The sequence below is a fragment of the Fukomys damarensis genome, unplaced genomic scaffold, assembly GCF_012274545.1.
Source record: "Fukomys damarensis isolate Sample0158 unplaced genomic scaffold, DMR_v1.0_HiC HiC_scaffold_32, whole genome shotgun sequence".
Lineage (NCBI taxonomy): Eukaryota > Metazoa > Chordata > Mammalia > Rodentia > Bathyergidae > Fukomys > Fukomys damarensis.
This window is the reverse complement of record NW_022900944.1, coordinates 12,978,557-12,993,997: the sequence shown is the minus strand read 5'-3', so window position 1 is coordinate 12,993,997 and position 15,441 is coordinate 12,978,557. Positions and strand designations below refer to the sequence as shown.

The 15,441-nt window shown below is 32.8% G+C and overlaps 1 protein-coding gene across 11 annotated transcripts in view; it reads left to right on the top strand.

Annotated features, from left to right (window-relative positions):
- Chd9 (chromodomain helicase DNA binding protein 9) overlaps positions 1-15,441 on the top strand; it is a 238,395-nt gene that overhangs the window by 143,561 nt on the left and 79,393 nt on the right. For 10 of the 11 annotated variants that reach the window (XM_010629542.3, XM_010629534.3, XM_010629538.3 and 7 more), the window contains 7 exons: positions 5,539-5,650; positions 9,520-9,666; positions 10,637-10,705; positions 10,785-10,840; positions 11,841-11,958; positions 14,243-14,329; positions 14,549-14,686. In XM_010629542.3, the coding sequence (XP_010627844.1) occupies positions 5,539-5,650; positions 9,520-9,666; positions 10,637-10,705; positions 10,785-10,840; positions 11,841-11,958; positions 14,243-14,329; positions 14,549-14,686 (727 nt within the window). Of the gene's footprint in view, positions 1-5,538; positions 5,651-6,326; positions 6,385-9,519; positions 9,667-10,636; positions 10,706-10,784; positions 10,841-11,840; positions 11,959-14,242; positions 14,330-14,548; positions 14,687-15,441 lie in introns of all 11 variants that reach the window. The other variant, XM_033757999.1, reaches the window with a different exon arrangement.

Below are 15,441 nucleotides of genomic sequence, written 5' to 3'. Positions count from 1 at the left end.
AAGTAAAGGGCTAAAGGTGTAGGGAAAGTGGGAAGGGTGGGGGAAAGGTAATAAGGGAGAGGAAAAAAATATGAAAAACTGAAAAAATGGAAATAAAGTGTTTGTAAATGGGGAGGGGAGGAGGGGATGAAGGGAGGGCAGGGACAAGGGGAAAAATGAGAATCAAGACCTATTATGTAAAGGTACAGAATCCCAATGATGAATGTAATTGTATTGTATACCTAGATTGTACCAATAACCTCAATAAAAAGGAAAAAAAAATTGGTGGTACTTGCCACTTCAAGTTGTAAGAATATCAAATGAAAGAAAGCTTGCAGAGTCAGCACAGAAGCTGAATCATAGTAAACACTGAATAAATGGAAGCTATGAATATGAAAATAGTTTCAAGAGTTCGGATTATAGTGAGTTGAAGAATGAAAGTAAAGTGACTCTTCTGAGAACTATAGATAAGGAGGAGGAAAAATGAGATCATGTGACATCTAATAATAGATAGGACCTTAATAGAGATTTTTGTTTTAGGAAGGAAACCAGAATAAGAAAAATGACTATAAGAGAAGGAAATAAATAATGAAAGTGGTGATTGGGAAAGGAGAATAACTGGCTGGTTTCTCAGTTTTATTCTGGATATCTTTTGCATTTTCTCTGATTTCCTAATTCTGACATAAACTGTATCTTTTAGTCTTTATTACTTTCTTTGCACACTTGAGAACAGTGCAAGTAGATACTAATTACCATTATCTGTCAGGCAAGGTGGCATCCTGTAATCCCAGCACATGGGAGACTGAAGCAGGATGACTGCATGTTCTTGAGCTACATAGTAAATTCCATGCTACCCTGGACTTACAGATAGTATCTTTAAAAAAAAAATCATGTTGAACATGACCAGTAAAAGAATAATAAGGAAAATACAGTTCTACGGCTTTTACTATTATCACATCTAAGTTATCTAGTTTATCAAATTAATAGCCAAATCCTATTTATTAGTCTACAATAAAATATGACATATTTACTTTTATCCACAGTACCATGGCCCTAGATTAGACTTTTGTTGTTTTGTTTTATTTTGATACAGGGTCTCCATATATTGCCCAGACTGGCCTTCAATTTGTGATTCTCCTGCCTCAGCCTTTTGGGTACCTGTGACTTGAGTACTTGGAATTACAGGCATGTGCCACCATACCCAAGTGGATTACATTCTTCATTTGTCACCTGAATTGTTTCTTCCAGTCACATTACCCCCATGTTTAAAATTCTTATACTTTAGGGGCCGGGGATTTAGCTCAGTGGTTCGGTGGCCTGCTTGCAAGCGCAAGGACCCGAGTTCAATCCCCAGCACCCCCCCAAAAAAAATTCTTATACTTTAATCTTGCTGGGTTTTTTTTTTTCACTCATTAAAAAATATCTCTGCTATTTATTAAACATTTGCTGCCAGACAGGGATTTCTTTTAAAATCCTACCCTATGGAGCTTGAGAAGTGACTATAAATTAAGTTAACCCTTTGCATATCATACAAAGTCTTTTGTGATCTTCACCCTATATATAGTTTGCCACTTGTTTGCTTCCTCTTTTTGCAGTATTATGTTCTGGTAATTTTTAAGAATTTATTTTTTTTAGTAGTGTGTGTTTACAGTTCATTCTGTTTACAATAATCTTGGATAGTGGTTACTTGTAGAGCTTGTTTCTTTTTTTTTTTTTAATCCCCTTCACCTTCCCTTTTCCTCTTCCAATTCCCCTATCTCATTTTTCATTCTTGTTGATATTACTACTCTTAGCTCATGTTATGGCATATAATGTTTACATTAATTGTGGTTATTAGGTTGCTATACAGGCATATGGTTATTCAACTTATTTCCCCTTCCCCTCTTCCTCACCTCTCCTGCTTTTTTCCCTTGGATTATTTTCTTAAGAAAGAGATCCATCATCCACTTGTCCCTTGTATCCATCCTTTATTATTCTCCTTGTTTGTACTTTGGCTCACTCAAATGAGAGATAGCATGCAGTATTTAAACTTGTATGTCTGGTTTATTTCACTGAACCTTATATTTTCCAGGTGCATCCATTTTCCTACAAATGCCTTAAATCTGTTTTCTTTATAGCAGAGTAGTATTCCATTATATGTAGATAACCATATTTTTTTATCTAATCATCTGCTGATGGGTATACAGGCTGCCAGATTTAGCTGTTGTGTTTTGTATACATGTTGGTATGTGTGTTTCACTATAATATGATGTCTTAAGCTCTTTGGGGGAGATACGTAGCAGGGGGAGTTACTGGGTCATATGGAATTTCTAATTTGAGTTCTTTGAGAAATATCCATACTAATTATTATACATGATTATTCTACGTACATTCCCACCAACAACAAAGAAGGGTTCCTTTTTCACCACAGCCTTGTCAACACTTTTATTGTTTGATTTCTTAATGATTGCTATTCTTTCTGGAGTAAGATGGAATCTTAGCATTGTTGTAATTTGCATTTCTCTAGTGACCAGAGATGTTGAGCATTTTTTCATATATTTGTTGACTCTTTGTACTTCTTCCTCTGTGAAGTGTCTTCTTCTTTCTGTATCCTAGATTAGTCCTCTGTCTGAGGAGTTGCTGGCAAAATTTTTTCCCATTCTCTGGATTGTCTTTTCACTCTACTGATTGATTCTTTTGCTATACAGAAGCTTTTTAGCCTCATATAATCAATCCTATTTGTTGATTATTGCTGCTATTTCTTGTGCAATTGAGGTTTTGTTTATAAAATCCTTTCCTACACCTGTATCTTCAAGTGTTTCACCTATTTTAATCTTTCAGTAGGCTTTATGTTTCTGTTTTAATGTTTAGATCTTTATTCACTTTTTTGGGGGGGCACCCTGGAGATCAAACTCAGGACCTTGTGCTTGTGAGGCAGGCAGCAGAACCAATGAGCTAAATCCCCGGCTCCTTTATTTACTTTGATGTTAATTTAGTATATGATGGGAAATAAGGGTCTAGTTTCAATCTTCTGCACACAGATAACCAGTTTTCCCAGCATCACTTGTTGAATAGGCTGTCTTTCCTCTGACATATGCTTTCGTTCCCTTTGTTGAAGATCAAATAGCTGAATGTGTCTGGGGTAGTTTCTATATCCTCAGTTCTGTTCCACTGATCCATATATCTGTTTTTGTTCCAGTACCATGCCGATTTTATCACTGTTGCTTTGTAGTATAGCCTGAGATATTGCTGTGCCTCCTGCATTGCTCTTGTTGCCCAAAATTGCTTTTGCTATTCTGGGTTTCTTCTAGCTCCATATGTATTTTAGGATTGTTTTTTCAGATCTGTGAAATATGCTGTTGGTATTTTTGATTGAGACTGCATTGAATCTGTATAATAGTTTTGGAAATATGGCCTGTCATATTAGCACTCCATAAATTTTCCTTACTCTTCTGGAATGTACCCTCCATTTTCTTTCACTACCTGTTAACTCCACTTCATCATTCAGTTTCTATCTCAAATTTTACTTTTTCTGTAATGCCTCCTTTAATCTTCAATAAACAAACATTTTTTTTTAATGTTCACATTGCATCTTGTGCTAACATCCACATTACTATGTTAGCTGTGATCCTGGTCTAATTCTGATACTTTAAGGTTAAAGGCTTATCACTTTATCTTTAATTTTTAGAACCTAAGAAAGTACTAGACATACAATAATTAGAAATAGTTTTCATTACTTAAGAAATTCCTATAGGTCAAGTGTGCTAAAAGATACCATGGTACTGTATTTGTCAGTGACAAAAATAAAAAACATATACACACATAAAAACAAAACTGAGATTAAACAACTTATAGGTGGTAAAGATTTGTTTTGGCCAGTGGTTTCAGAAGTTTCAGTTCAGTCAGAGGCAGTCACTGCTCCATTTCTTTAGCATGTGGCAGGGAAGAATATTATGACTGGGGACATGTAGAGGAGGCTGCTTATTATCTCTTGGCATCTAGGAAACAGAGGGGTACAAAGGTGCCAATGTCTCAGTATCCCTTTTAAAGGCAAACTGCTAATGAACTACCTTTCTTCTGCTGGACCTTACTTCCTATCATCTACCAATAGCACCATCATCTGGGTACTAAGCTTTCAACACATGAGCCATTGGGGAAATTCAAAATCCAAACTCTACCACATATATTATCCCAATTAATTCTCAGTGACAAAGGAGGTAGTTGCTGCAGTGTCCTTATTTTCCAAAGAGGAAAACTGAAGTCAAAAGAGAGTAAGTAATCTGTCCACTGTCTCACACATAGGTGAATGGTGGATTCAGGGTTTAAATCTGTGACCTTGTGATTTTGTAGTGCATGTTTTTAACTTTTTTAGTTCTTCCACCTTAGTAAATATTGGTGAAAGAATTCTAATATCAACACCATACTTGAAAATAATTAGAGGAAGTTTTCAGGTTTTAGAATATAGATACCTCAAATGGAATTTTGCTGATTAGTAATTAGCATGGTTTAAGATTAATATGGCTCTCTAAGAATAATGATATTGTTAGTAAATAAGGAAATGTGGGTGCACTGTACTTATATCCCTCATACAATAAAAACTCATACTTTTAGGTACTTGATATGTATTTGTATACTATATACAAATATTTTCATAAAGATATACAGTCATTAATGTACTTAGAATTCAGAGGAATACAGAAACACTTCATACTCTTAAATAAGGGAGAAATTATAATAAGGGAGAAAAAGGGCCGGGGATTTGGCTCAGTGGTTTCACCATCTACATCACAAATTCAGGGGCCTGAGTTCGATCCCCAGTACCGAAAAACAAAACAAAACAATAGGGCAGAAAAAGAACTTTTTTTCTTTTTCTTTTTTTTTTAAAGAAACTTGCCAAGTTGCTCAGGCTGGACTCAAACTTGTGATCCTCCTGCCTCGGCTTCCCACAGTGCTGGGGATACAGGCATGGCACCACCATCTCTAGTAGAAGTAGAAGAATGGGTTGGGTATTCAAGAAGAAGCAGAATTTTGATTTGATAAGACATAAAAGGAAAGAATAGCCTTTATTCCAAGTCTATAAGATAATCAAATTTATTATTTTTATTAGTACTGTACTTTTATGACTTGAAATGTTTCCCATAAAAAGTGTATCTTGAGCCTAAAAAACAAGTGATATGAATTGACTTTTTTTTTTAGTACTCATGATTGAACCCAGGGCCTCCCCTTTTCTTTTATTTTTATTTTGAGATGGACTTTGCCAAATTGTCCAGGCAAGGCAATTTTTAATCCTCCTGCCTCAGCCTCTTAGATGCTGGGATTGTAGGAGTGTGTTACTCCACCTAGCTTTGGCTGCATTTCTGTACTTACAAATACATTAACTGAAATACTGATCTGTGTTCATTTTGCTAGAATAAGGTTAATGTTTTGAAACTGTCGTGGATTTTAGAATAATTGCCATCGTTGGTTGGACATGCAAGTGATATAAAATAGTAGAAAGTTTGTAATGGTAGTCTTAATTTGACCAAAAATGGAAAAAATGTGTAAGAATTCTTGACATTTACTCTTTTCCTCTTAAAACAGCAAACTCATTATAACACTGGGTAAGAAACAAAAAAGAAAGAATGATTCTTCAGATGAAATATCTGATACAGAGCAGTTGCCACAGCATTCATTCAAAGATCAAGATTCTCAAGTGAGTATTAATTTTTTTTCTAAGGAATAAAAACTGTTAGAATTGTTTAGGTAGTATAATATTGCTTATGAATATTTACATTGTAGTTTAATAATAAAAATACATTTTATTGTATGTTAGAATTTATAGGACAGTGTTGTTGTATTATGTATGCTCCTAGTAGTGTTACAAAATACTAGATATGGGAGGAAGCTTATGTATCCTCTCCAAACCCCTGTTTTTCAGATAATGAAACAAAAACCATGAGAGGTTAAGTAAACAATACAAAAGTCACCGATGACTTTTAAGAGTGATATTCTGTACTTAAAGAGTGCTTTTGAATTTACTTAATGACAGAAATAGTAATTTTTAAAATATATAAATGACAAAGCAGATGGACTAAATCATCGTGGAGAGTTTCTTTTGTCTGCTTCCGTTGAAGAAAAGCTAACTGATGATATTAAAAATCCCCAGACATAGACATGAATATTGTACGTTTTTCCCTTTAAAAAATAGGTGGATATTCTAAATAACCCTGTGAAGGTAAAAATATAAATATTTAGTGAAGGTCATAATAATTCAGGCCACCCTCTGCTTTCTAATATTTAAAATACTACGGTAGGCCGTAGGGGTGGTGGCAGTTGTTGAATTATGGGGCCAGAAAGCCCCTGAATGGCCTTTCTTCTTCCTTATGCAGCTTCTTATCCATTGGGAGAGTAGTGGCTCAAGGCTCCTGGGCTGCTGCAAGAGTTGAGGTAAGGGCAGTGATTGAAGCTCCTAATATTATATGGCCTGGCTTTTTCTTCGTATGTTATTTTTAACTTAGGCAAACTTATATTTAACTTATTCAGTATGAGAGAATTTACTTTAATTTTTACTTAAATAATGCTGGCCATGTTTCTATTATGTAATTACCGAACAATGAAATGATAGTATAGGTGAACATGTACATTTCTTCCATGCTTTTCACTGTAGTATTAGGTTGCTTTGTCAAGTGTGTTGCTTCAACACTACAAAAAGGGAGGGGGGAATATTTTCTAAGAATCAATTTATAAGGCTATACTGTTAATATTTGATTGTGTCACTGTATAAATGACGGAAAGGTCCAGGTAACTTTCAGCCACAATAATGGATGTCAGGATTTGAATAGTTGAAAACAAATTAAAGTTTGGAATCAGAAGGAAATCTAGAACTGTGGATATATTTAATTTTTTACCTTCAATATTAATAAAGAATACTTAGGTAGTGGGTTCTATGTTTAGAGACCTATGTTTTTTTAAATGTCCCTGCAGCAGATTATAGTAGGATCAGTATAGAAAACAATTGGTATTAGTCATTTAAAAGTATAATTCATCTAACTTCTTTATCCAAAGTGCTGTGAGCTAATCTGTTGACACTGGTAAGATAAGAAGAAAGCAAGAAATAAGAACAAAAGACAGAACTTGTTACATTTTTAAATTGTGGTTTGAAAAACATTATGGAGGAAGAGAGCCAAAAAAAAAAAAGGTAGCCAGATATGTGGGCATGAGATTACTTTTTTATATCTTTAAGCTATTATATGACACAGAAAGATAACTGGTGAGAGTGACATCTTATTTGGCTTTTCCTACTTTTTTACTGTATACTCTAGTGAAATATAATTTATGATGAATAAATTGCTATCTCCTCTTCATGGAGTTTTAATAAAGTTTTCATAGGACGAGGGAATAGTTTACAATAAGTGGTCCTCCTTTTTATAATTTGTTTTTTAGCACTAAGATTTAACCCAGGGCTCTCACATGCTATGTGAGCACTCTACCACAAAACTATATCCCCAGCTTTTGTAAATTTGACTTTGATGCAGATCTCATTAAGTTACCAATGCTGACCTTGAACTTGTAATCCTCCTTCCTCAGCCTACCAAGTATCTAGGATTATAAATTTGAGCCACCATGCTCAGCAAATGGCCCTTGTTTTTTCTTTTGAAGAATGACCTGAGTGTACACTTTTGTTCTTAATTTTTCAGACCACTCATTTACTACTTAGTAAAGACTAAGTGAGATATTTCAAAGTACTAATAAATGCCTAAATGAGAAGAAACTATGTGAAAACATCTAATAGTCTTCTGAAAATCTGCTGAATTATTCTTATTCTCAGACTTCATTATTTAGAAGTTATGTATAATGAGACATAATACATGTTATAATTGTCTCAGTACTTGTTAAACCATTCTTGAACATTAAAAAATAGAGAATAGAATTCTAAACATTCTTTTAACCAGTATTGTAGAATCCCTCCCCACATCTCAACAATAAATGTGGAAAAATTACATTCTCATGGTCCTTTTATAAATTACAAAATTTTTAACAGTTACTTTGACATTTGAAAATGTTGATTTGTTCATGGCAAAAGATGATTACCAAAAACCAAAGCCAAACCAAAAAAAATTGGTTGTAGGAGGTAACTCAGTGGTAGAGAGCTTACCTATCATGCATTTGATCCCTAGTCCCCCCCCCACCAAAGACTATAGCTAGATGGTAATCCATTCTAAAGTACAGTGGAGTTTGCCTCCACATTGGGCTGATCTTGTTGCCTTTTTGTCTCAATGTTGCACTACTCATAAGAGAAAGGCACAGAGACCTCACGCTACAAAGGCCCTTTCTGCAACCTTATTAGATATAGTTAACGGTTTGCCCTCACACTGCTACACTGACTCAGCCATTTTAGTCATGGCTGTGGAAGTAAGAAAGGCCTGCGAAATAGAAGGCATTGGCAAAATAAAAATATTTTTAGTTCTATTTCTGGGGAGTGTCAAGTTAGATAATAAATATATAGAAAAAAATGGAAGAGAAAAGGAAGGAAAGACAGACTTACTAAATATTAAACAGTAGAACAGTCAGCTGGGATCCCAGTGAGATTTTAGAGAAATGAGGAAAAGAAAATTTCAATCTTATAGGAATTTGAGACCTTTTAGTATTATAACAGGAATATCAAATGATATGTATATCACTTGTTTTTGTTTTTATTTTTGCCTATTTTGGAGATTGAACTTAGTAACTTTTTTATTTTCAATTGTCCTTGAAATAAAAACATTTGAAACAAATATTAAATATTTAGGGAGGTAAGTAAAACCATTTATTTTTGGTATCTGATTTAAAATTACTTAGATTATTTAAAAATAATGTTGCTACATGTCATACTTGTTAAAAGACTTATGTTTTGTGATAGTATTTTTTTATTTTTAGGAAAGCTATTAAAATTAGAAACACTGTTTCTTCCTTCATTTAAATTTGATTATTTGGTAGGTTTAAAAATTAATTTTTGTATTTATTTTAAAACAGTTTATCCTACTTTAAATATTTAAACATGTTTTGGCAAGATTTTTTTTTTTAACATTTAACCTCCAATTGATTGTGTAACTGATATTTATCTGATACACTTTTTTCAGATTTGGGGCATAACATATGAAAGTATTTGTAGTTTAAATGTGTATTGCCCAAAATGTGAAATAGTTAAATAAAATAAATAACTTCTTCAAATCTTTGTAACAAGTTTTTAAAGAAAAGTAATGTAGCAATAATTACTAATGAAATATATTTTGCCCAAGCTATGAAATCATTTTTTGAAAAGAGAGAAATCTTTTTATTCTTAAAATTTGTAAAGAAAGGTGATATAGTTGTTACTAACTTTTGATACTAGAAATTGTAGAAAAGGAAACCTTCAGGAAGATTGTAAACCTCTGATGGTGGGCTAATAATAATCTTCCTTTAATTAAACAGAAAAGAGAAGATGAATGTTTAGTATGATTTTGAAAAATTTAATGAAAAAATTGCCAACTTTTAAAATATTTATTATAAAGATTTTAAATTATTTTTAAGATATATAAATCTGATCCCTGTGATTCATTACAGAAAAGAAGATCAAATAGACAAATTAAAAGGAAAAAATATGCAGAAGACGGAGAAGGGAAACAGTCTGAAGAAGAGGTTAAAGGCTCAATGAAAATAAAAAAGAATTCAGCTCCTTTACCTTGTGAACAACCTTTACAATTATTTGTGGTAAGATATATTCAGGATTACAGATATTATATATATTTTTTCTTGTTGTTGTTGTTGTTTGATGTTTTGAGACAGGATCTCTCTCATTACATATCCCAAGCTGGCCTCAAAGTCGAGGCAGTCTTCCTGCCTCAGGCTCCCAATGCTGGGATTACAGGTGTGTGCCACCATGCCCAGCCCTGACTGAAAACATAAATTATTTAAAATACCAAGAATTCATACTTCTCTTTGTTTTCCTCATCCATTGTGACAGACGTCACATTTCTACCTCCTAAAAATACTCATATAATTCCTGATACTCTCCCAAATTGTCTGTTAGGCAGAATAGTTTGAAATTATATTTGAATACTTTGAAATTAGAAGCTCTAATCCCATTACTTTTCTGCTGAAAACTCCTCCAAATCTCAAACAATAGTGAGTAAAGAACGCAGTTTGAATTTACTGCCTCTTCTCTATAAGTGCTCAGTCCTCTGCCCTGTGAACATTATTGCCTGTGTGCCACTCTTACCTGTATTATGAGCCAAACAGCCACTACATGAGTGAGTTGAAACTTTAGTCAAGCTCTTACCCTATCTATGTGTAGGTTATTTTCCACATTCATACAGTGGAGGTGATAATAGATTAGTTAGATATAATGCCTATCACATTAAAAAGCACATGTTTAGTATGATTATAATGCAAATGATGGCAAGGACAATTACAACAATGATTTATTTTTCCTATAGTTTATGTTCCTAAAGTTTTATGTAGTGCCCAGCATGTGTATTAAATAAATGTTTTTCAAGTTTTAGTATTTTCATAAACATACAAAATACCAAATAAAAGATATTTCAGAATATATCAGGGGCTGGGGGATTTGGCTTAGTGGTTCTACCACCTTCCTCGCAAGCACAAGGGCCCGAGTTTGATCTCCAGTACCAATTAAAAAAAAATATATTATATCATGTATTTCTTTCCCTTCCTCCAACAGGAGAATCCAAGTGAAGAGGATGCTGCAATTGTAGACAAAATATTGTCTTCTAGAATTGTAAAAAAGGAAGTAAGTAATGGTACATTACATTTTATACTGTGTTCCATGTCCTATTTAAGAGTTACAATTATTAATTTAATTTTTGCAGATAACACCCGGAGTGATGATTGATGCAGAAGAATTTTTTGTAAAATACAAGAATTAGTAAGTATTTGAGTTTCAAAGAATTGCCAAAGTATTTAATTAAATATAATATATTTAATATACAAATATATTTCTAATTATGATTTTCATTTATCTGCATTTTAGTGATAATTTTTGTTATTTATAATTGCATGAACTTAAAGAAAACCTATCATGTAAAGATTGAATTTTTAAAAAAATATTGGGTTGGGAATTTAGCTCAGTGGTTGTGGCACCAGCCTTGCAAGTGCAAGGACCCGAGTTTGATCCCTGATACCAAAATAAATAAATAAATAAGTCAAAATATAAGAATCTATTAAATACTGTATGCTTTTACAAATTATAGATATTACTCATTTTAAATGTATGTTGAACTTTTCAGATTCTCTTGTCGGAAATTTCTGATCTTAAGTTGCTACACCAGATTCAGCCAAATATGGTGGCAACTGCCTCTGGCTGAGATTGGAGGATCACAAATTCCAGCTGAGCCTGGGCAGTGTATTGACAGCGAGGTCCTGTCTCAAAATAAAAAATTTTAAAATGGCCAGGGATATAATTCAGTGCAAAGTCCTTGGATTTAGTCTTCAATGCCACCCCAAACACAAAAAGTGAACTCATAGGAGTCACTGGTTGTGAGAAAACATTCTTTTTTGTTATTTTCCAACTTTTCTTGATACTTTAGCAAAAGCTTTTAAATAGAACTACATTGGTTTCAAAACAGGTTATCTTTCTGCTCATGACAAAAACCTTATTATGAAAAATAAGAGATACTACTCTTGTACTTGGTCAATTTACCCTTCTGTTACTAGATGGCAAGTTGTTGGCTCTTGGACTACAATCTCCTTAGGATATAGGGATCACAGTGACTTTATTTTAGATATTTTATGATGTCTACTGAAATTAAATGAAGTGATGAACTACCTGTTTGTAATGTTGAAGGTCATATTTTGTATTGGGTATTAAAATTAGATGTTAAATATGACTATTTCATTCTAATATATTGCTTTTATGAAAATTTTAGCTCCTATCTCCATTGTGAATGGGCTACAGAGCAGCAGCTTTTGAAAGATAAAAGGATCCAGCAGAAAATCAAACGATTCAAATTGAGACAAGCACAAAGAGCACATTTTTTTGCAGATGTAAGAAAAAATAAGACAATTTTGTGTTGAACTCTATAGATATGTAGTATTGTTTATCAAAATATTAAGTATTACTTTAAATCTTAGGCTTCCAGTGTTAATATTTGAATATAAATGCTATCTACATATAGTATTTTCTGTTCTCAAAGTTAGCTTAGAAACTACCTGAAACATTGACCTTGATAATTTAGGATGGTAGATATACTTGTATATTCAATTCAACTTGTATTTCAGTAATTATAGTTGAATGTATGTTAATATCACAAAGAATTTATCAACAAGTTACTCAGGTAAAGAAAGTGATATTGTACCAAAATAAGTGTCTCATCAAATATATCGCATATTTTCCACACCAGCTTGTGTGTGTTTGAATCAGATATCATTTAAAAAATTCATTTACCTTTCTATGCCCAACTAAATTTGATCTAATATCCTTTCATGGTCTAATATTTTTAATTGGTTATGTTTTCAGAAGAGTTTTAAGTTCATTTAAATTTTTAAAGAAAAATTGGATCTTTATTTTCAACAAAACAATTACAAAAACAGCATAAATTTCCACATAAATTTTACATTGATTTTCCAAATCTTAGCATTTTACCTTATTTGCTTTTCCTTTTTTTTTTGCAATACTAGTAATTGAACCCAGGTTGGCCTTTTACATGCTAAACAAGTGTGCTACCACTGAGCTACATCCCCAGCACTTCTTAAATTTTTTTTTTTTGACACAGGGTCTGGCTAAATTGGCGAGGCTGGCTTCAAACTTGGGATCCTCCCACCTCAGCCTCCTGAGTAGCTAGGATTAAAGGTGTGTGCCACCACGCCTGGCTCATATTTGCTTTATCATATGTATTCATTCTTTATGTCTTAATTGCCCTCCCCATCTTTGTCTAGCACACACATTTTTTTCTTAACTATTTGAATGTACATTGCAAATGCTTCAAAATTAACATTGACTTTGTACTGTTACTTCATTTGCAGATTTCAGTGATATTTTACTAATTGTTCCAGTAGAATTTTTATAGCAAAAAATGTGTGTGTGCGTGTGTGTGTGTATCTGTGTGTGTGTGGGTATGTGTGTGTATTTGTATTTCTCTTTTCTGGAATTCATCCCAGCATCAAATGTTGATTTCATTAATGTCTCTTTTAATCAGTGTTTGTGTTTTCATTTTTTAAGAGTATACAGGTCATTAATTTTGTAGAATGTCCCTCTTTTAGGTTATAAGTTATTTCCTCATTATACATGCTCTCTATTTATTAAAAAAGGAATAGCACTTACATGATGCTTTATCCTCATCAGTTAATCATATTGGGTGGTACATGATACCTTTTTGCCCCATAGTTTTATATCTAATCATTAGGTAGTTAAATTGATAACTGGATTAAGATAACACCTATTAGATTATTTATCATGAAATTACTGTTGTTTCTTTTGTGATTATTAAAACTATCTCAAAAATGCAATGATTCTAATGACCTATTTGTGAGTACTCTGAGCCCCTCCTGTGCCTCAACAATATTTTACTTGTTCAGTCTGTTTACAAATCTCCTAATGAGCTGAAGATTTTAGAATAATTTAGCTAAGGGTTAAAATTGTGTAGCTCAGTAGTAGACTACTTGCCTAACATGCAAAAGGCCTTGGGTTCTATCCCCAGCCCCACTAATACAAGAAGTATTTATAATATGAAGCAGTAGTTTATAATGTTTAGTTTTTCATGAAGATTAATTTCCTTTCTCAACTAAGTACAATATAAAAAAACTATATAAATCTTTTCTTTTAAGAATTAAAATTCCTTCTTTTTAAATTTTTATTTGATAAAGATTGTACAATGATCCAAAAACACAGTGAATGTTTAAATTTTTTTAAATTATTACAGCAAAACACACATTGCCATTAATTCCTTTCAAAATACTGTATTTGCCATTTTCTGAAGCAGTTCTGAAAGTCCTCTTTCATGAATGTCTTTATGTGTTGTGATCGAAAATAGTGAATGCTGCTGCCAAGCACCTTCCTCTAAAAAGGCAGGTTTATCAAAACATTGTTTGTCGTCATTCATTGGATTTGACACCATGAGACTTCTAGAATACCTTATTTGAATAGTTTTATTTTTTATAATATTCATGATTTCCTAAATGTCTTTGGGGATTTAACTGTAAGAATTCCACTTATTGGAAATGTAATTGAAATCAAAGATGTGTTTGTTCTATAGTGAAACACTAGTACATGTATCTTTATTTCTCTCTTTATACTTTGTCAGATATCATTTAAGTTACTTTTTAATTTTAGATGGAAGAAGAACCATTTAACCCAGACTACGTTGAAGTTGACAGAGTATTAGAAGTCTCTTTTTGTGAAGATAAAGACACTGGAGAGGTAAATATTTCATAAAAATAACTTTGATTAAGAAAAATCCAAAAGCCTCCAAATATTAAATTTTTTAAAGTTACAGTCTGAAAATACTAAAAAATTCTGAATTTTTAATTTTGTTTTTGATAGAGTGTATTATACTTAAACTTTTTGTCACAATTCTCTATTTAAAATACTTCTTACTACTCTTTTTCAAATTGATAAACAAAAAAAAATGTTTTGCAGTCTGTTATTTACTACTTAGTAAAGTGGTGCTCATTACCATATGAAGATAGTACATGGGAACTAAAAGAAGATGTAGATCTTGCGAAAATAGAAGAATTTGAACAACTGCAAGCTTCAAGGCCTGACACAAGACATTTGGTAAGAACCTATCACAGAAAGCTTCATAAAATCTTTACATTTTGTTATTTAGTAGGATTAATGTTAACCATAGTTTTGGTTGGTTGGGTGGGTGTGTGTATGTGTGTGTAAATTAAAACCAGAGCTTCAAGCATGCTGACACACATTCTATCACTTGGTTTTTGGTACCAAATTAATTCTGTATTCTATTTAACTGCTACATAATGACATATGTATATTAATTTAGCTACTCTGTTAGGAGAGATAGGCATATTTTGCTATCATAAACAATGATGCATTAAACATTAAGACCTTGTAACACTTCCTATGAGACAAATTAGAAGTGTAATTGCTTAGTCAGAATGCATTATATATTTCCTTGATAAGTATTAATAAATACTTCTTTCCACATTTCCCCTAGAAAAGTTGTTTCACTTAGCAGTTCATCCTCATTTCTGAATTTAAAATTTTCCTCTTACCTCTTTCAAATCATTAGTTCCAGGGCCTGGGGATTTAGCTCAGTGGTTCCTCCGCCTGCCTCACAAGGCACAAGGTCCTGAGTTTGATCCCAGATACAAAACAAAACAAAAAACATTAGTTCCAGCTTTATTGCACTGTTTTCTTTCTTTTTTTTTTTTCTTTTTTTTTGAGACAGGGTCTCACTATGTATTTGAGACTGACCTGAAACTCACTATGTAGCCCAGGCTGGTCTTGAACTCACAGCAGTCCTCCTGCCTCAGCCTCCCGAGTGCTGGGATTACAGGCATGCACTACCA